Source organism: Mirounga angustirostris, unplaced genomic scaffold, assembly GCF_029215605.1.
Source record: "Mirounga angustirostris isolate CCGP_5_RB_7025 unplaced genomic scaffold, mMirAng1.0.hap1 SCAF_9, whole genome shotgun sequence".
Classification (NCBI taxonomy): Eukaryota; Metazoa; Chordata; class Mammalia; order Carnivora; family Phocidae; genus Mirounga; species Mirounga angustirostris.
In genome coordinates this window covers 83,220,027-83,241,023 of record NW_026991717.1, presented here as the reverse complement: position 1 = coordinate 83,241,023, position 20,997 = coordinate 83,220,027, and the positions used below count along the sequence as shown (strand labels likewise).

At 36.9% G+C, this 20,997-nt stretch overlaps 1 protein-coding gene across 3 annotated transcripts in view; it reads left to right on the top strand.

Annotated features, from left to right (window-relative positions):
• BAZ1A (bromodomain adjacent to zinc finger domain 1A) overlaps positions 1 to 20,679 on the top strand; it is a 92,285-nt gene extending 71,606 nt beyond the window's left edge. For all 3 annotated transcript variants that reach the window (XM_064570942.1, XM_045900699.3, XM_064570941.1), the window contains 10 exons: positions 624 to 1,220; positions 2,838 to 3,001; positions 3,718 to 3,872; positions 4,817 to 4,965; positions 12,122 to 12,369; positions 12,460 to 12,686; positions 14,660 to 15,129; positions 17,199 to 17,341; positions 19,150 to 19,237; positions 19,686 to 20,679. In XM_064570942.1, coding sequence (XP_064427012.1) covers positions 624 to 1,220; positions 2,838 to 3,001; positions 3,718 to 3,872; positions 4,817 to 4,965; positions 12,122 to 12,369; positions 12,460 to 12,686; positions 14,660 to 15,129; positions 17,199 to 17,341; positions 19,150 to 19,237; positions 19,686 to 19,882 — 2,438 coding nt within the window. In that variant the 3' untranslated portion in view covers positions 19,883 to 20,679. The remainder of the gene's footprint in view (positions 1 to 623; positions 1,221 to 2,837; positions 3,002 to 3,717; positions 3,873 to 4,816; positions 4,966 to 12,121; positions 12,370 to 12,459; positions 12,687 to 14,659; positions 15,130 to 17,198; positions 17,342 to 19,149; positions 19,238 to 19,685) is intronic.
• The last annotated feature ends 318 nt before the right edge of the window (positions 20,680 to 20,997 follow it).

Genomic DNA, 20,997 nt, shown 5'->3' with positions numbered 1-20,997 from the left:
TATTTACTAGCTAGCCCTTTATAAAAGTTAGTTTGCTGACTCCTGCCTCTGGACTGAACATATGTTGCAGAAGGACAGATTCTGCCTCACTCTGCAATAGAGATTGCAGTTTTTTGTGTGTCCCTTGTATTTAAGTGTACCAGTTTCTTACCAGCGTAGTGTATTAGTCTATTCAGGCTGCCATAAAAAAATACCGCAGACTGGGGGGCTTAAACAACAGAAATGTTTTCTCGCAGTTCTGGAGGCTGGAAGTCCAAGATCAAGGTACCAGCAGGGTTGATTTCTGGTGAGGCCTCAGCTTGCTGTAGCACCTTCTCGCTGTGTCCTCACACAGCCTTTCCTCTGTGCCCACAGGTGAAGAGAGTGAGCACCCTGGTCTCTTTACTCTTCTTAAAAGGACACCGGTCCTGAATTAGGGTCCCACTCTTTGAGCTCATTTAACCTTAATTACTTCCTTAAGGGCCCTGTCTCCAAGTATGTCACACTGGGGTTTAGGATTTCAACCTATGAATTTGGGGGGCATTCAGTTTGGTACGTAAGACATAGTAACTTGGGATATTTTTGGATATTTTTCTGATGAAAATTTAAAATATGATGGTGATGATCAAATGTTTAAACTATAGGGAAAAGGGAACAAAATGGATTTAAAGAATTTACAAGACGAGAAGAGGTCAACTGTGTAACAAGAGAGCCTCTTACTGCTGATGAGGAAGAAGCTTTAAAACAGGAACATCAACAGAAAGAGAAAGAGCTCTTAGAAAAAATCCAAAGTGCCATAGCATGTACCAATATCTTTCCCTTGGGCCGAGACCGCATGTATAGGCGATATTGGATTTTCCCTTCTATTCCTGGATTATTTATTGAAGAGGATTATTCCGGTCTTACTGAAGACATGCTGTTGCCTAGACCTTCATCATTTCAGAATAGTGTACAGTCTCAAGATCCTCAGGTATCCACTAAAACTGGAGAGTCTTTGACGTCTGAATCTACCTCCAACATTGACCAAGGTCCATGTGATGATTCCCTGCAGCTGCCAAAACCAGTGCATAAGCCAAATCGGTGGTGCTTTTACAGTTCTTGTGAACAGCTAGACCAGCTGATCGAAGCTCTTAATTCTAGAGGACACAGAGAAAGTGCCTTAAAAGAAACTTTGTTGCAAGAGAAGAGCAGAATATGTGCACAGCTAGCCCATTTTTCTGAAGAGAAATTTCATTTTTCAGGTAAATTTTCATTGAAAACTGTTTCTTTTCTTTTGCTCTCCCCATAATCTCTGGTTCAGGTTTAAACATTTGTCAAACTTTTAAAACTATATTTAAAACACCTTCTCTTTCATTTGGACGGTGTTCTCAGTTTGCAAGTTAGAGAATGTTTACCAGTTAGAGAAACAAGTTTCTCTCTAGGATTTCACTGGGTTCCATTTGGATTATGAGGAATGCAATGTGCGAAGATCCATACTCTTCCTGCTCTCATTCCCCGATCAGTAGACTCAATACCCAAGGCACTAAGGTTAACATTAGTTTTAGACATTCGACATGATAGTGAGAGTTCAGTCACTAGAGGTTAGGGTCCAGGGACAGGTTCCCTTAGTGATCACTTCTTTGGAGATTGGCTGCAAGGGCAGATCAGGTAGCCACATCTCCTATATGATGGCTGGTTCATTGATAACAGATAAGAGAAAGCAGTAAGGCGTTTTGGGGTTTAAGTTTTCATTATTACTAAAGATTCTCTAGGTAAAGAACTCTTAAATTTAGCGGCATATTGTCATGACTACTTCAGGATTAAAGTACTTAAGGATTAAAAACTGTAGATCACAATTCTTTATTTAACAGCTTTATTGAGATTTAGTTCATACACCATACAATTCACTCGTTTGAAGTGTACAATTAAGTGGTTTTCATTATATTCATAGATGTGCAGCCATCACACTGTCAATTTTAGAACATTTTTATCACCTCAAAAAGAAACCCCAAATTTGTTTTCTGTCTCTCTAAATTTCTTTGTCTGAACATTCTATATGAATGTGATCATATACTATATGGTCTTTTGTGACTGGCTTTCACTTAGCATAATGTTTTCAAGGTGCATCCAAGTTATAGCACATATCAGTACTTCATACCTTTTTATAACCAAATAATGTTCCATTATATAGATATATAACACATTTTATTTAATCATATGTTAGTTGATGGGTGTTTCTGTTGTTTCCATATTTTGGCATTATGAACAATGCTGCTGTAAACATTTGCGTACAGGTTTTTGTCTCAACATAAGTCTTCATTTCTCTTGTGTGTATACCTAAGAGTGAAATTATTGGGTCATATGATAATTCTGTGTAATCATTTGAGGAACTGCCATACTGTTTTCCAAAGCAGCTGCACCATTCTGTATTCCTGCCAATAGTGTATGAGGGTTAAAATTTTTCCACGTCCTTGGCAACACTTATTGTCTGACTTTTAGATTCTAGCCATTGTAGAGGTATGAAGTGGTACTTTATTGTGGTTTTGATGTGAATTTCCCTAATGACTAGTAGTGTTGAGCGACTTCTCATGGTCTTACTGGCCATGTGTATGTCTTAAAGAAAAGTCTATTCATATCCATTCATTGACCATTCTTCTTATTGGAATGTCTTTTTATTGAGTTGTAAGAGTTCTTCAAATATTCTAGACACAAGGTCCTTATCAGATACCTGATGTGCAAACATTTCCACCCCCTTGTTTTTTGCACTTGAGGATTTACTAAGTGTTTTTGTTTGTTATCTCACAATCATAACCATCACATTGGGGAAATTATATTTTTTAGTAAGAAAATCATAATAAAGGTATTGATAACTATTTCAGACAAACCTCAAACTGATAGCAAACCTACATATAGTCGGGGAAGATCTTCCACTGCATGTGATTCAGCTCAGATGTCTGCAGAAAGACAGCTTGAATTGAGGCTGAGAGATTTTCTTTTGGATATTGAAGACAGAATCTACCAGGGAACATTAGGGGCAATCAAGGTTTGTACCTCTTCCCATTTTTAGTTTACCTAATCACCAAAGTTTTGGTCATATTTGTTAATTTATTTGGTATAGGCAAGGCATGTGTGTTTTGAGTAAATACATGGGAGTGATATATTTTTTATGAAAACTAAGTTTGTTCCCCTGTATCAAAATATTTATATATGGATAGAGATCTTTCTTAAATATACTATATGGCTATCTGCTTTCTTAAACAGAATTTAATGAACATAATTGACCTTTTTAATACTAATTTTTAGTAATTTTTAAATATCTGTTTTATGGTATTTTCATCTGAGATGTTAAAATGTGTAAGGATATTCTCTTCTTCCTTGACTAGCTCCTGCCTGCTCTGCTGAGTCTGGTTTGTTTATTGGTTTCTTTGTTACCTTTTTAAAATCTGTAAGTAATTCATGCTTGATATGTGTGTTCTGTTCATTCCTTTGCTATCATCTGTCACTTTTTTGCTACTATCAGGTGACCAATCTTAGAATTGCTTATGATTTCCCTATATAGAGAGTGAGGTACTAAAGCTTCCATCTATGAATGATACGAATTTCATTTTGGCCACTTAGTAACCTTATTTTTAGATCCCTTTTTGATTCACAATCTGTTATAGAATATTCATGAATTTTTCATATGTACATTGAATCTCATTCTTCTTAGGAACAACATATGCCATTTTTCCACGTTGGTAAATTTGGGTTTTGTTACAGGTTACAGATCGGCACATCTGGAGATCAGCATTAGAGAGTGGACGGTATGAGCTGTTAAGTGAGGAAAACAAGGAAAATGGGATCATTAAGACTGTGAATGAAGATGTAGAAGAGATGGAAATTGATGAGCAAGCAAAGGTCATAGTAAAAGACAGGTACAAAAAGGATTTTTCTAAAGTAACTGTCACTTTTCCTTGCCACTTCAACTGTATGGTTCTTTTTAGTAAATGTTTCTTTTTCTTTAAAAAACTGTTTTAAAATCTTATCATGAGGACTTTTAATACTTGTAACCACTGAAATGATCATTTTCCTCAACCTCAGGCCCTCTTTTACTCTACTTTGTGCTAATGCAGCCAAAAGACAGCTAGTTAGGGTAATGATAATTTCTCAAGTTTAAAAAAAAAAGTCTTTGAACTTAAGGTTTTAAAGTAACTTTATATACTACCCATTTTTCTTTTCTGTAGGAAAACTTAGTAAATTGTGGTAGGCTTAAATATTATTTGAATTATTAATCAGAACCTACATCTGTATATCTATAGATAGATACTTTGACTTTCAGAGTTATTTTTGGGTAACTTCCCTTAAGGAGTTTATTATCTAGAAGGAAAGGAGATACGATACTGGGAAGGAAGACATAGTACTGAAGGCTTTGAGCAAATAGGTTTGTACATTTAAATGATCATTTTAGCTGCAATACGGAGATTTATTGCAAAGGGAATAAGACTGGAGGCTAAGAAACTACTTAGGAGGTAGCTATCAGTGTCCTAGCCAGTAAAAGTTGAAGCAAGAGAAAAAGAGAGAGAGGTAAGCTGCCTGGGATACTTATCATTAAGGCCCATCACTGGGTCATCTACCTAAAACCTTTCCCCTAAGCCTTGTCTCATCTACCTTCCCTCCAACTATTTGCCTTTCTGACCTCCTTAAATGACTTGGTATTTAGTTTAGCTCTCGATTCATGTATTTATCTCCCTTTCATACTGGCTTATGTGATCCCCTGTGAGATTGGGGGGAACTGTTTCTTACACAGGTGTAAGTAAGTATTTGGGGGAATGGACTCGAGTTTTTAAGTACCATAAACTCTTCCATGTTTTCATTGTAGACTTTTGGGCATAAAAACAGAAACTGCAAGTACTGTCTCAACTAATGCAAGTACCCCCCAGTCAGTGAGCAATGTGGTTCATTATCTGGCAACGGCGCTTTTTCAGATAGAGCAGGGCATTGAGCGGCGTTTTCTCAAAGCTCCACTCGGTAAGTACCGGTTTTTACTTCCAAATATTAGTTATATTTTAAATGATTCTGAAATTGCCCTTTAGTAGAAATATATGGGCTGACACAGTAAAATTGGCAAATTTGAAAAACTTGAGATGGTATTTTCATTTCAAAACATGGGTTCTTTCAGGTGAGATTTTTAAAAATAGTACTTAAGTACTTTTTACTCTAAAAACTCATCTTTAGGGCGCCTGGGTGGCTCAGTTGGTTAAGCGACTGCCTTCGGCTCAGGTCATGATCCTGGAGTCCCGGGATCGAGTCCCGCATCGGGCTCCCTGCTCGGCGGGGAGTCTGCTTCTCCCTCTGACCCTCCCCCCTCTCATGCTCTATCTCATTCTCTCTCAAATAAATGAATAAAATCTTTAAAAAAAAAAAAAAAACACAAAAAAATAAAAACTCATCTTTAATGACTGTCTTTTTGACTATTTCTGTCAATCTTTTCTTTTGTGTTTCATCAAAAGAAAGATTACCAAAACATGTGACTAGCCAGATCCTACATAATCAAAAATTGTATATAAATATTTGTTTGTATATAAATATTTGTTATCTAAAACAGAACCCCAAAGAAGCTACTTAAATGTCCACCATTAGGGGTATGGTTTAATAATGTGTGACACTGGGGCGCCTGGGTGGCTCAGTTGGTTGAGTGGCCGACTTTATTTCAGCTCAGGTCATAATCTCAGGGCCGTGGAATCGAGCCCCACTTCAGGCTCCCTGCTCACAATAATAATAATTGGATCACTAACCTGAGCACTGTATAAGAAGCACTAAGTAAGAAATACCAAGTTTTAAAGGGTACATAAATGAGGAAATGCTCTATAATTTATGGTAGGATGATAGAAGTAATACTGTCTGGATTGTGTTTTAGCAATTTATGAAGTTAATATGTTTTTAGGGACTAATCTAGGAACATAATCACTGTCTTTAGGAAAATATGTTTCAAGTTCCAAATCAATTTTCATATCATAACTGCCTCTACTTTCCTGTGCTCTTTCTGATACATTAATTTATAATTCATCATATCAAGTTAGTTTGTATCTCAGTAGTGGGGTGCTAGAAGAGAAACAGTTTTCAAAACCGTATCTTGGGGCACCTGGGTGGCTCAGTCAGTTAAGTGTCTGCTTTCAGCTCAGCTCATGATCCCAGAGTCCCGGGATCGAGCCTGCATTGGGCTCCCCACTCAGCAGGGAGTCTGCTTCTCCCTCTTCCTCTGCCCCTCCCCCTGCTCATGCTCTCTCTCCCTCTCAAATTAAAAAAAAATCTTTAAAAATAAATAAATAGGGGCACTTGGGTGGCTCAGTCGTTAAGCGTCTGCCTTTGGCTCAGGTCATGATCCCAGGGTCCTGGGATCGAGCCCGATGCGGGGTCGGGGGGAAGCCTGCTTCTCCCTCTCCCACTCCCCCTGCTTTTGGTCCCTCTCTCGCTGTGTCTCTGTCAAATAAATGAATAAATAAAATCTTTAATAAATAAATAAAACCATATCTTTTTGGTCTCCTATTGAGAGCAACTTGAATAGACTAAAATCTTTTTTAAATTATTTGAATATTACTTGTTTGAGTAGTAAGAACAAAGTTTTCATAAATATATGGTGCTATCAGAATGTGAATATATTTGTAAATTGTCTATTTTGAAATTGAAGAGTTTATGGCCAGTATCTCATTGTTCTAATAAGCCTATTCATATTTTATAAGTTGATAATTCTACCATGAGCTCAATGACTCACTTTTCAGATTAGAAAGTAGTAGTTGTAGAAATAAATATGTATGGTCATAGCTCACACAAATATTAGTTTGTATTTCCTATATCACTCTTATTTCACAGTCTTCAATATTTCTTAATATTTTCTGTGTCTTGGGGCACCTGGGTGGCTCAGTTGGTTAAGTGTCTATCTGCCTTGGGCTCAGGTCATGATCCCAGGGTCCTGGGATTGAGCCCCGGCTCAGTTTCCCTGCTCAGCAGGGAGTCTGCTTCTCCCTCTCCTCCCGACTCGTGCTCTCTCTATCCCTGTCACTATCTCTCTCTCCCAAATAAATAAAATCTTCTAAAAAAATATTTTCTTTGTCTAAATCGAGTTACATATACAAGGGATCCCTCTCTATTATTTCTTACAACCACATGTGAATCTACAATTACTAAAATTAAAATTTCAATTAAAAGTTATTTGTAAATTATGTAGCCTTTATAAATATTTCACTACTACTCATTAATTCTGTGATTCCAAAAGAGATAAAATGCAATTCTGCTGATTTTTCCATTTCTGAAACTGCCATCAGTTAGTTAGTTATAAATTCAAGGGAAAAAAATCAAATTGTTTAGGTGTCCATATTTTCATCATTACATCTTATTAAATATTTAAACAAAAGGGAAAAGTTAACACTGGGAGATGTTACAGCTTACATCTAGTAGGTTATATGAGAGCTGAGAGCTATAGTGTTCTTTATGCAGGGTTGTATACAGCAGTGTTGGAACATTCATTTCATCCTAAGGGATATAAAAGGAACAGTTTCAATTTGAGGTCTTAAAAAAAGGTGAAATAAGAAAAGTTCAACTTACTTTGGTGGTAAATGTTGACCAAAGTTTAGATGTTGATCATTTATAATATGGGTATTATCATCTACCATTGTTGCCCCATAAAAAGTTAATAGAATAATTGATGTCTGTAGCTTTTTATATTATGTTTAAGCCTTTGGAGGATCTGTTTTGAATGGGACAACAAGAGATAGAGGTGCCTCTGGGGTTTTAAGATAATATAAATATTTAGAGCAACGTAATCAAGAACATCCTTAATCCGGGAGAGATACGGGATTCTGTTTTATGAATGTTTGAGATAGAATATATATTAAAATTCTCCATTCTTTTGATTATATTTCAGCATAGCAAATTAACATAGCAATTAACTGTAGGAATTTTCCCAGTTTAGCTTCAGAGATTAACTTCAGTTTCTTGAGGAAGCAAGTAAGAAATAAAAATTCTACTTATATTCCACCTTCCTTAGGATGTCCCTTTTATTCTACCAATTAATAACATTAATAAAACTAGGCTTTTTTTAACTTGAAGTATATTTGAATAATTTTAGGTAAGATATGTGAGAATTGTTTGTTTAGGTTGGTAATTTCATCATTTATAAAGTCATGCTCATGGTTAAACCCTTAAGCTATGAAAAAAATCCTTAAACTAACTTTATCAATTTGAAATTAGGTAACACAGAAATTAATAAAGATCAAAGGGGAGATAGAAAAAAAAAGGACAAGAAAAAGAGAGAGGAGGATCAATCTAGTGTGAGAGATGGTAAATTAACTTTTTAAAGAATATTGTCTTTTTGAAGAATTATGGTTTTACTTTCTGTGTTGCTGAGTACTAGTTTGAATATTTAGCTTTTGACAGAAAACCTTGAACTTAATTTTTTTGGAAAGGAATGAGGTTGGGGGACAAGCTTATAAAACAATATCATCTTCCTAGCATTTTTCTTCTACATTGCATACCTCAGCTAATGAAACTTTTAAAAATTGGTATATAAAAAGTTGACATTGTGAATCTTAGTATACTTAAGTTATTAGTGAAAAAGATGAACAGTGATGAAGGTATGTTTACTTATTTTGCATATAGTATTTATTTACCACTTTCTTTTTTTCTTTTTTTTACTAGCATAGGGAGAGTTATAGGGTGGGAGTTTCTGTATTGTTTTATCTCCAGGAAGAACCTACGTAGTGTGGTCACATGGATTACTATGTAGTGACAGTTAACAATATGAAATCTCCCAGTGTAACATTTAATCATATGACTACCATTATTTCATAGTAGTAAAATCCTAATTCTAATTTCTTGAGGAATTTATTTATGCTAGCATGATGGAAGATAAAAGAGAAATAAGACATTTCTGCCCTTGAGAGTTTTATAATCTGGAGAAGAAGCAAGACAATTAACAGAAAAATGGAATCAATAGTATACAGTTTTTTATCCTTATTTAGGTACTATATAAAAATGTGAAAATGTGAACATCCGTTTAAAAGTAGGTGGGATAGGGATGCCTAGGTGGCTCAGTCAGTTAAGCGGCTGCCTTCGGCTCAGGTCATGATCCCAGGGTCCTGGGATGGAGTCCTGCATCAGGCTCCTTGCTCAGCAGGGAGCCTGCTTCTCCCTCTGCCTGCTGCTCCCCCTGCTTGTGCTCTTGTTCACTCTCTTGGGCGCGTGTGCACGCTCTCTCTCTCTCTCTCTAGCAAATAAAAAATAAAATCTTAAAAAAAAAAAAAGGTGGGATAAAAATTGGACCTTGAGCTACCACTGATTTGGTCAAAACCCATAATGTTTCACTAACCTTTGAGTTAAAAATCATTCAAACTGGGCGCCTGGGTGGCTCAGTTGATTCAGCTACTGCCTTTGGCTCAGGTCATGATCCCGGAGTCCCAGGATCGAGTCCTGCATCGGGCTCCCTGCTCAGCGGGGAGTCTGCTTCTCCATCTGACCCTCTCCCCGCTCATGCTCTCTCTCACTCTCTCTCTCTCAAATAAATAAATAAAATCTTCAAAAAAAAATCATTCACACTGACTTTTAAGGTTCCAAAGGCTCTGCACAATTTGTTTTTTCCTTCCACTCTTCCACATTGGCCTGTATGCAGCCTTATTTCTTGCCTTTTCTAATAAGAATGTCCTCTGATTTATCCAGAAAGATTTCTTCAAGATCTTTGAACTAGCAGTTTTTGTTGCCTCCTTCCTTAGAGGTCCTGCTCAGGCCAGAACTTTTCATGAAGCCTTATATCAAAAAACCATGGTAAATAGAAAACACAAAATGAGAGGGTGGAAATAAATCAAATGGACTGTATTATTGCATTTATTTCCTACTTTGCTAATATTTCTCTTTAACTTTACCTGAAGAACCATTTGACCCATTCATTTTTTCCTGCTGTCATTGAGTTATTACTCTCAATTATTTTTGGAGGTTCTTAATGCTTTTTCAAACTGCTTGGTTACTTACATTTTGAGACATTTATTTCTTAAAACATTTAAAATAGTTATTTTATATTCTCTGTCTAATTCTAATCTCTCAGGTCTTTATGGGTCAGATTCTGCTGGCTCTTGCCTCTAATGTTTTGTTTCCACATGTGATCGTGGGTTTTGACTATTAACTCTCATTCCTCACAACTTCATCTATGGAAATTTCTTCAGAGAGAATTTGCAAAGATTTGTACTTGTTTCTGTCATTCAACTGAGGTCAGTACCAATCTGGACCACTTTAAAAATCTTAGGTGTTGGGGCACCTGGGTGGCTCAGTCGGTTAAGCGTCTGCCTTCAGCTCAGGTCATGATCTCAGGGTCCTGGGATGGAGCCCCGCGTCGGGCTCCCTGCTCATCAAGGAGTCTGCTTCTCCCTCTGACCCTCCCCCCTCTCATGCTGTCTCTCTCATTCTCTCTCTCAAATAAATAAATAAATAAAAATCTTAAAAAAAAAAATCTTAGGTGTTTTCAGGTTTTAAACTATTCAACGCATTGCTTGTAGTTACATGTTCTCAGGGTAGATTTATTTTCCCTTTCCATCCAACTTCAAGGTCCAGAAAAGCAGATTTCCTGGCTACTTTCTTTCTTCATGGTACCCTTTTCCACCCTGATGCTTAAGGGTATAGCCTTTTGGAGTTCTAGCTTTTCAGCTAGAACTGAAAGGATTCAGCACATTGGATGAGCCCTAGATTTCACATCCTGTCTCTCTCATCCTGCCCAACAAACAGGAGCTCAAGACTTACTAGGGTTTGGCAGGTCTGCTCATTTATGACTTCAATTCTTGTGTATATCTTCATTCTCCCAGCTATATAAAAAATCTCTTAAATGTAGGGACCTAGAATAGACTTGTTTCGTATCTTCTAAATTGTTGCACGTAGGAGCGACAGTATAATGCAGGAATAATGGTAACAGTAACAGTATTTACTCCACGACAGGCATTTTACGTTTCTTTACTTAATCTTCCCAACAGCCCTCAGAAGTAGATGCTATCTACATATTACTGTTGGGGGGAGCCTGAGGCACAGAGGAGGAGTTAAGTAACTTGACCCAGCTCACTCACCTAGGGGAGCTAGTACTTACCTCAAGGCAGACTGACTCCAGAGCCTACATTCCTTAACCATTATGCTACTGCCCAAGAGGACTTTTTTTTTGAGGATAATAGTAGGAAATATGTCATAATAGAAACAAACTATATATGGAGTCTTATATACCTTGTAGAATTTTGACATTATGTGGTAGTCCTTTCATAATTAACCATAATGTCAGGAAAACTAAAGTGGTAGCAATAATTGAAGATTAATTGAAGAGAGAAATCACATGCCAATGTAAAATGATAGACTGGCTAGTTAATGCCATCTAATCAAATGACTCTTAATAAGTTTTTTAGTCCAGAAGACAAAAGAATGATGTTATTAATGAAAGAAAGTTTCAAATGTTCTTATGTAAATATTGGTGCTAAAAGTTCTTTTGGGAAGTGTGGGGTATTAGCATTTTTTATTTACCTCATTTAAAAAATATTTTCTTAGAGATAGAAGACAATAGAGTTGGCATTTCTACATAATTGATATTTTCAGTAATAGCTGTGTTGAGATATTCACATATATAAAATTCATCCTTTTAAAGAGTGTGTAATTCAGTGGGTTTTAATATATTCACGGTTGTATAGCCATTCACCACGATCTAATTTCAGAAAATTTTCATCAGCCCCAAAGAAACCTCATACATGATTGATGTTTAACTTAGAGAGTAGTCCATCTTTTATCTGAAAAGAGGAAACAATATTCTTGATTCAAATGGATAGTAACTGACTTGTAATCATATTTAGCTAGTTCTCTAAGTCAGGTCAAGAATTGATAACAAAGACTAGCTTGAGAACATATTGCCTAAGTTATTTTTCTCTTTTTAACTATTGGAATCCCGAAGCTTTTGATCTACGGATTTAAGTAATTCCTTATGTCACAAACAAGGTGTGGCTCAGCAAATATATTCTTGAACATGAGGTTTTGTTTTTAATATCAACACGATCTTTTTATTGAGTTTTAGAAGAACTTTAAAATCTAACCTGTTTAAAATACCAAGAAAATAGTTCTAGGAGATATCTGAGGTTTGCCTAGAAACTTAAATCACTTTACATTTTCATTTAAGATGCCAGTGACAGTGGGCGTTCTTACAAAACAGTCCTGGACCGTTGGAGAGAGTCTCTCCTCGCTTCTGCTAGTCTATCCCAAGTCTTTCTTCATCTGTCCACCTTGGATCGTAGCGTGATATGGTCTAAATCTATACTGAATGCTCGTTGCAAGATATGCCGAAAGAAGGGCGATGCTGAAAACATGGTACTTTGTGATGGCTGTGATCGGGGTCATCATACCTACTGTGTTCGACCAAAGCTCAAGGTAGTTTTTCCCTCTTCTACTTCTTAGATTAGAATTGAGTGGTTGAGGTTTTGAGTGACAGATGACTAATCATTTCTGTGATTTGTCAAGACTGTGCCTGAAGGAGATTGGTTTTGTCCAGAGTGTCGGCCAAAGCAACGTTCTAGGAGACTCTCCTCTAGACAGAGACCATCCTTGGAAAGTGATGAAGATATGGAAGACAGTATGGAAGGTGAGGATGATGAAGTTGATGATGATGATGAAGAGGGTCAAAGTGAGGAGGAGGAGTATGAGATAGAACAAGATGAAGATGACTCTCAAGAAGAGGAAGAAGTCAGGTAAGTCCTGATATGCAATAAAATGAGAGTTTGTGAGTCATAACTAGACAGTCTCTTGACTACTTAAATACAAATGGAATGATTGGGGCCCATAACTTTTTTTTTCTTAATTTTATTTTATTATGTTATGTTAATCACCATACATTACATCATTAGTTTTGGATGTAGTGTTCCATGATTCATTGTTTGCATATAACACCCAGTACTCCATTCAATACGTGCCCTCTTTAATACCCATCACCAGGCTAACCCATCCTCCCACCCCCCTCCCCTCTAGAACCCTCAGTTTGTTTCTCACAGTCCATAGTCTCTCAGGGTTCGTCTCCCCCTCTGATTTCCCCCCTTCATTTTTCCCTTCCTACTATCTTCTTCTTTTTTTTTAACATATAATGTATTATTTGTTTCAGAGGTGTACAGGTCTGTGATTCAACAGTCCTACACAATTCATAGTGCTCACCATAGCACATACCCTCCCCAATGTCCCATAACTTTTTAAAAACTGGTGTGTAATATAGTGGCCTAAAGTTATCCTTGCTTTAGTATTCTAAGCATTTGAAGTTATTCCTGAGGGAGTGTAGTACCTTTGTGAGTTTAGCCAGATCATAAAATCAAATACGAGTTCACGTTTGGACAGGAATACCAATTCAGACCCCCATCAGGTTTGATTTTACTTAATTTTATGCCTAAAGCAGCAAATAAGCTGCTTGATGAGGATATTGATGAGGTAAAGATGAATGAATGCAGCTTCCCAGTGCCCCTCTTGCTTTCTCAAGGAGTTATACTCAAATATTGGTGATTTCGGCATCTATGGAGAGAGAGAGAAGCCAGTAGGCACATGGTATTGTTATACTCCTTCCACATTAGCATCCAGAAACAACTCCTATACTACCATATAACCAGATATTCTGCAGCTTAGCAAGCTGTGTCGCCCAGGCCTAATGAATGTGTTGGGGGCCTGGTTATTCCTGCTGTGGCAGCACTGGAGTATTCTCCCCCTTATTTGTCCCTAAGACCTCCCCACCTTTTTAACATTTGAACCCCATTCATGTGGAATCAGGAAAGTGGATGTAAAGCAAGGGCAACTTTGAACTGACAAGGTACAAAAAGGCCAGTCTGCAGAGGATAAGTAGAGAGAGCTACCGCATCTATTGTAAGCAAGTTATTTTTTTACTCGCTCCAACTAGCAGGAGCCGTCTTCCCTATAGATTGTAAGGGCAGTATTTATGTTAAACATAAAGATGATAAAGAATTTGGGGCATTCATTAAGCATCTGTCTTCGGCTCAGGTCATGATCCCAGGGTCCTAGGATCGAGCCCCGCATCAGGCTCCCTGCTCAGCGGGAAGCCTACTTCTCCCTCTCCTACTCCCCCTGCTTGTGTTCCCCCTCTCACTGTGTCTCTCTCTGTTCTATAAATAAATAAATAAAATCTTTAAAAAAAAAAAAAGGTAAAGAATTTGGAAAATTCTTGGAAATACTTTAGGTAGACTGGAAGCCCAGGTATATGGGGAGATGGATAAAAAGAGGCTTAAAGGGGTTGTTTCATCCTTGTCTACAACTTAAAGGCAATTAAAAGATCGAACCTAGGGGTGCTTGGCTGGCTCAGTCAGTGGAGCATGTAACTCTTGAGCTCAGGGTCGTGAGTTCTAGCCCCATGTTGGGGGTAGAATTTACTAAGAATAAAAGTAAGATAAAAGATTGAACCTAGTTTTATATTTTACAGTAAGAATCAGAAGGTGGCAAAGAGATTCTTAGCATGGTATTCAGGAACCACAGGTTTAGGGCCTACTTTGACCAAGCCTGTAGATTACCTCAGCATCAGTGGTAATGAAGAGTGATGGTCTCCTGTAGCATAAGGACACCAAAGAAATGTATGTAGAACTCACTGGCTGAAGAGTAGAACAAGGGGAATAGAAATTATCTTATGTGCATCGTTTCTCTGTACAATAATTATGTTTTCTAACAATATTTACAGCCCACCAAAACGAGGAAGACCGCAAGTTAGATTGCCAATTAAAACAAGAGGGAGACTTAGCTCTTCTTTCTCAAGTCGTGGCCAACGACAAGATCCTGGAAGATACACTTCAAGGAGTCAGCAGAGTACACCCAAAACAACTGTTTCCTCTAAAACCACTGGTAGAAGCCTTAGAAAGATAAAGTCTGCCCCTCCAACAGAAACTAAATCTTTAAGAATTGCCAGTCGTTCTACTCGCCAGAGTTACAGCCCACTGCAAGCAGATGTATTTGTGGAACTACTTAGTCCTCGTAGAAAACGCAGAGGCAGGAAGAGTGCTAATAATACACCAGAAAATAGTCCCAACTTCCCTAACTTCAGAGTCATTGCCACAAAGTCAAGTGAGAAGTCAAGATCTCTAAATGTTACTCCAAAACTTTCTCTCCAAGATAGTGAATCCAAGAGAAGAGGAAGGAAAAGACAATCTACAGGTATGAAGAAGTCTAATTTAAATTATTCTTACCTAAGAAAATGGAATCATTTGGGAAGATTGAGTGTTGAGATATTTTGCATCATTTTTTAAAGGCTGTGACTAAAATAGACTTAAGTGATTAGGGAGCAACCTGGCCTGAAGCATAATATTCATCGAAAGGGCAGCTATTTGGGGAATAAGGTAAATTATGGGTATTTTTCTAGTAGGGGCAAGGTAGTTGTGAGAAATTTGCAGCGTCCTGTTTCTAATGGGGAGATTTGGCCAATATTTCAGTAGTGTCAGTAGAACCCATTATAACACATTTCATTCTCTTCTACCCTTTTCTCCTTTAAAATACACCTACTCATCATCACCTAGACAAGCTACTTTCAGTTATTTGGGAAGGTTCCTATCTGACATACTGAATTTGGGGTCAGGGGAGAAATGGGGGAGTAATATTGTTAGGGAGTGATCATCGGCTATCTTTTTAATTCTGATAATTGTTGTTTATAGTAATCTTTATCCAAATAATAATCTATTTATCTCTTTGATTCTATTCTTTTTTTTCTTTTAATGTCAGTAGTAATAAAACTTTAATAGTTCCAGAAAATGAAATTAGACATAAAAAATGATACTGTTCCTTGAAGAACTATAGGTAGGTTGTATTGCATTATTCAAATACATGACAGGATTAAGGAGTTCATTTGGTGAAAGAATGGAAGACAGTCTGTTTATGCAGTCACTAGATTGTCAGGGTGGTGGAAGGGTGTTGTATCAGGTAACTTGGCACCAAGATCTAATTTAGCTTTTCCTATCCCCTTACCTATCAGTTTTGCTCTTCTTCAGGCTGTTTGGAAACATAGTATACCAAAACATTTGTATTCTAAAAAACTCTGCTAAGAAAAAAAATTTTGATTGATTTATAAAATTACTAACCTGGTTCCAGTGACAAACGAAAGGGGAAATGTATGCATTTACATTTAAGTAGAGAATTTAAACACCTGAATTCATAATATGAACTATGCTACCCTTTTATACTAATTCATGCACTTTAGATTTTGTTATATACACCTTAGGTTTTACGAGAAAGCATTTTGCTTTAAGGAAGTCCCCATATGAAATTAAGATAAGAGGGGCGCCTGGGTGACTCAGTCGGTTGAGGGACTGACTCTTGATTTTGGCTCCGGTTGTGATCCCAGAGTCGTGGGATCAAGCCCCACCTCAGGCTCCATGCTCAGCGTGGAGTCTGCTTGTCCTTCTCCCTCTGCTCCCCCCCCCCACTTGCTCTCTTTTACTCTCTCTCTCCCTCCTTCCCTCTCCCTCCCTCAAATAAATAGGGAGATTATCTTTAAGATAATCTTTTACTTCGTTATTAAACATTACATTTCTCTTATGCAAGGTAATTTATAAAGAGGCCTACTTGCTAGATCTGAAGAGGTTGCTTTCCCAAGTATGTGTTTCAGGAAATTCTGGAGAATTGCTTGCTTGCTTTTTATTATAGTTGAAAAAATATTTTTAATAAAATGGGCTAAAAAATAATCTATAAACTTTGTGTTCTAAGAATTTTCTTTTATATTACAGTGTTTTTACAACATGTTCCCACTGAATGTTTAATTAATTTAGAAATTTTATGATCAGAAAGGAAATAGTGGGGGCACCTGGCTCACTCAGTCAGTGGAGCATGCAACTCTTGATCTTGGGGTTGTGAGTTCGAGCCCCACATTGGATATAAAGATTACTTAAAAATAAAATCTTTAGGGGTACTGGGCTGGCTCCGTCAGAAAAGCATGCAACTCTTCATCTCGAGGTCGTGAGTTCAAGCCCCATGTTGGGTGTAGAGATTACTTAAATAAAAACTTTTTTTAAAAAATTAATAATCATAAAAATAAATAATAAAGTCTTTTTTAAAACAAAGGAAAGAGTGAATATTTAGTCCAGATTTTCGTGTTTCAGAATGTAAGTTAATTTATCTCACTATATATCGAATATCAATTTTCTGTTTGAATTTAGGCTATATTTTATACCCATTTAGCTTGTAGTGATCAAATATTTTGCTTTGTTATCACCTAAAATTATTTATTTATTTAGAATCCTCTCCTATGACCCTGAGTCGAAGGAGTTCAGGCCGACAAGGAGGAGTTCATGAATTGTCTGCTTTTGAACAACTTGTTGTGGAACTGGTACGGCATGATGACAGCTGGCCGTTTTTGAGACTCGTTTCCAAAATCCAGGTAATATCATTAAACCTGAACGTAATAAAATAAAATTAGATTTAAAAAAAAACCTGATGGGGCGCCTGGGTGGCTCAGTCGTTAAGCGTCTGCCTTCGGCTCAGGCCATGATCCCAGGGTCCTGGGATCGAGCCCCAAATTGGGCTCCCTGCTCTGCAGGGAGCTTGCTTCTCCCTCTCCCACTCCCACTGCTTCTGTTCCCTCTCTCGCTGTGTCTCTCTCTGTCAAAAAAAAAATCAAAAAAACCCTGATAAAATGTATTCATGTACATTACCTGATTTAGTCTGCTTGGCAACTTTGAGGTAGTCAAAACCACCCATTAGTCACCATATACTTTGTTTTTTAAACACTTGGAAAGTTAGTTTCTACACTGAAAGCAAGGGCATTCGAGAGCATTCTCTCCTCAGCGCCTTCCAACCCTGACTGATTCTCATGCATGAGGACAGTAATGTTGAAATAGCTTCAGTGTGTTTATTCTGTGTACTGAGTATGAGTAGATTTAATGCAACTGTGGGCTGCTATTGACTTCTGTTATGCAAAACAGCTGTTCTCAAACTTCACCAGCATCACCTGGGCGGGCTTGTTAAAACACAGGTAACCGGTCCTCACCCCAGAGTTCTTGATTCACTAGGTCTGGAATGATGCTGATGGCGCTGGTCCAGAGACCACGGTGTGAAAACACTAATGTGGAAGATAGGTACTCTTAGGAAACAGATGGCCTAAAACTAAGGCGTTTGAGTTGGCTTTGGAGTTATTTATGTACGGGGGGCAGAACGTGACGTGTGCTGCAGCAGATAGGACAGTGTTACGGTGCTGATGGAAGTTCTTCTTTTTATTATTATAGAATCAGGTTAGTTCTTTTTTTTATTATGTCGCCATCATATAGACATCATTAGTTTCTGATGTCGTGTTCAACGATCCATTAGTTGCGTATACCACCCAGTGCTCATCACCACACGTGCCCTCCTTAGTACCCATCACCCAGTTACCCCATCCCCCTGTAATAGAAGTTCTAATGGACTTCCAGAAGTAGAGAAGAAAAGAGATTGATTTGAGCATTTCGGAGGGAGGGAGTAGCAGGAATTTAAAAGTTTTTAATGGAAGAACTGTTTGGTCTGGTCCTTAAAGATAGGTGGAATATCAACAGTGAGAAATGAAATAAGGACATTGCATGAAAAGGGCATGGTAAGTTAAAGACCCAGAAGTGAGAATATGGGAAACGATGGGTAGTTTGAATGGAACAACGGATGTGTTAGAGGCACAAGTAGATTATAAAGGGTCTCACTTGTTAGGTGTGTTAGGTGAAGGCTTCTGAATGAAAAAGTGATACCTTCCGAATGCTACTTTGAGATTGCTAGAGCAAGAATGTGAAGGATTAATTACCATTGAATAGCATCCTATAAAAATTAAATCTCAGTTTGACTCTAACTCATTTTTCCTGAGTAGTTTTTGCACTGAATTAAGTTTTGTTACATACATTTTATTATTTATTACAAATGCAATAATGCTCATTAAATAACTTGATAGATACATATATGTATCTCTGTGGAGAGAAATAGAGACAGAGAGAAAGAGAGCACACAAGCAGAATCATAAGCTTTTTCTTTTCACAATAAGTTGTCATTTTTTATCGTATCAGATAAGCTTCTACAACATTATAGTGACTGAAACATATTAAGTGGTTTTAATGGAATAATAGTATTCAGAGATTAACATTCAGTTGCTTTTAAGTGCAGAACCTTCACATATTTGACCACTTATCTCTGATAAATTTTCTATAGGAGAGATATATTTGAATTATTTTACAGGTCCCGGACTATTATGACATCATCAAAAAGCCCATTGCCTTAAATATAATTCGTGAAAAAGTGAACAAATGTGAATATAAATTAGCATGTAAGTAATTTATGTTTTTCTCTGATAATTATTTTTGTTTAAAGAGGTAACTGCTGTTTTTCTTGTTATTTAAATGATGTATATCAACGGATTGTGTAGCTGGCATCCCAGGAGGTCTCTAAAATGCTTGTCTATGTAGATGAAAGATGGATAGGGGTTTGAATGAGTTAGATATTTTGTAGAATCTGATCTTAATAGAAGTTGTGCGCAATTATGTAACATTCCTAATTACATAATTGCATAGTTTCAGTAGAACAATGTTAAAGCATTTGTAGTTAAACAGTTTTAAAAGCTTTAGATCTGCTGCCTTGTTTCAGAGGCTTCAATTTCTAAAGAAAAAAGTGGGCTTCCATTTTCTTCATGACATTTCCAGATATCATATAAACAAAAAATTATGTTTAGAGTTTATGTACTTTTATTTTAATCTCATCTGGTTTTTTCTTTCTAGCGGAATTTATCGATGATATTGAGTTAATGTTTTCGAACTGCTTTGAGTACAACCCTCGTAACACAAGTGAAGCAAAAGCTGGAACTAGGCTTCAAGCCTTTTTTCATATTCAGGCTCAAAAACTTGGACTCCATGTCACGCCTGGGAATGTGGATCAAGTTAGCACACCACCAGCTGCAAAAAAGTCACGAATCTAATTTTGTCCTTCTAAAGGATATATTTGAGGAAAACAAATTGTTCATGAAAATGGAACATTAAATCATGCTCTAAAGCAGACATATATATATAAAGCAATAACAGCTGATTGACCACACTGAAGTGTGGCCTGCACTATATTCTCAATTTTAATATTAAGCACTCAGGAGAATGTAGGAAAGATTTCCTTTGCTACAGTTTTGTTCAGTATCTAATAAGTTTGATAGATGTATTGGATACAGTACTGGTTTACAGAGGTTTTTGTACATTTTGAGATCATTCATGTGTCCCAATATCTTTGAAAGTATTTTTTCACCTGTGATTTATTTTGTCATTGATTTTTTTTAGAAGTGGTATTAAGGAAGATTTATCTGTATACAGATACATCTTCTGTTATAGCACAGTTTAGAAAAGTATATATGTCTAAGAATTGTTTAATGAGCACATTCTTTCAACACTACACATGAATGAATCCAATTTTATATCCTTGAAGTGCTGTACCAGTGCTGGCTGGAGGTATTAAGTCTGAGTTTATTAACTAGATATTTATTTAGCATTCAAAATAATTTGTGAATTTGTTTTGTATTTATAAAATTTGTACCTGGAAAATGTTCTTTAATTTTTTTAAACATTTTACTGTGTTTTTGTTTTATTTCTCTAACTTCCTTCATGATCAATCAATAAAAGGTAACACCCCCCCCTTTCCCTGACAGTTCTTCCAGTTTTATAGAACTGTATTACAAGTTTCTGTGTACAACTTTTTAAGTGTACAAATAAAATGATACATGTTTTTCAAGTATTCTGAATCTGGAATTTTTACAAATCAGAACTGAACTATTACACATGATACATACTGACCATAGGAACTAATGTTTTATTGTACGTGAGTCTCTATGGCAGTGATTTGCATCTTTTTCAGCCCAAACCTTTGGAGGAGTAAGATACCTCCCATGAGGAACAGTAGCAGTCTGTGACCGGGATTCTCAGTAAAAAGAAGAAAGAAAGTTTGGAATATGCCTACCTGGTTAAAAAATACCACTCAAAAATTTTTAAAATAGAAAGTGCTATTTCTTAGGTATAGAAGATACAGAGGGGCCTCAGTTTCATAGGAGTAGCT